This window comes from Loa loa, assembly GCF_000183805.2.
Source record: "Loa loa unplaced genomic scaffold supercont3.3350, whole genome shotgun sequence".
NCBI lineage: Eukaryota > Metazoa > Nematoda > Chromadorea > Rhabditida > Onchocercidae > Loa > Loa loa.
The window spans coordinates 1-1,032 of NW_018111528.1; the positions used below are offsets into that span (position 1 = coordinate 1).

The window sequence follows — 1,032 nt, forward strand, 5'->3', positions numbered from 1 at the left end:
TATTATTATTATTATTATTATAATTATTAATTATTATTATTATTATTATTAATTATTATTATTATTATTATTATTATTATTATTAATTATTATTATTATTATTATTATTATTATTATTATTATTATTATTATTATTATTATTATTATTATTATTATTATTATTATTATTATTATTATTATTATTATTATTACTATTACTATTATTATTGCTATTACTATTATTATTAAATTAAATTATTATCATTATTATTAATAATAATAATAATTATTATTATTACTATTGTTAATTATTATCATTGTTGTTGTTAAAGAAGTTTTTGGATAAGATAAGTCATACTTTTTATGATTTTGCCCTTTTCTCTATTTCAACGGTCAACAAGTTTGATTCTACAAACATTACTTCAGTTGTGATTGAGACATTTAATGCCCCTTGAGACATAATCATTTTTCATTCTCTTTTGTTCCAATATTCTTCTCCATTCTAGAATGGTTGCTTAGAACACTTGAAATGTCCTCTATTATTCTCGAAGGACTACATTCTCGTTTAGTTCGTTGATATTTTTTTGCGAAAAGAATGACGAAATAGCAAATTTGTGATTTCAGTCAGGCAAAATCCTCTTCCTATGTCAAAATAAGCTTTTGGCAAGCCTTTCGACTTGTGACAATTCAAAAAAGACTGCCAAGTTGCTGAAGATGGCATTTGGTGAGCGACAGTCGAAGAAACTTGGAAAAGATTTTGAACATTTCTTAAAGAAAACTTTGAAAACCTTACATAAGGAGAAAAAGGTACATAATTCTGAGTGCAATTTATACTTTTTTGGATTTTTTCCAAATAATATTTCTATGTATATCTACACATCCTTAATTATAACCCTTAATTGCTAATTAAGAAAAGGTTTCTAAACATTATTTTTAAAGATATCCACGTTTTTAAAGAGAAATTTGTATTTTAATTTAAATGAATTTAAATTGCATACACATATGTTGGATTTATATATATATATATATATATATATATATATATATGTATAT

The 1,032-nt window shown here is 21.2% G+C and overlaps 1 protein-coding gene across 1 annotated transcript; it reads left to right on the forward strand.

The window, feature by feature from the left end:
• Window positions 1-603: 603 nt before the first annotated feature.
• LOAG_15956 (hypothetical protein) lies at window positions 604-786 on the forward strand (the record flags this gene model as incomplete). Its single annotated transcript, XM_003151444.1, has 1 exon — window positions 604-786. A coding segment is annotated over one exon (183 nt), but the record flags the coding sequence as incomplete, so codon positions are not given.
• Between the last annotated feature and the right edge of the window lie 246 nt (window positions 787-1,032).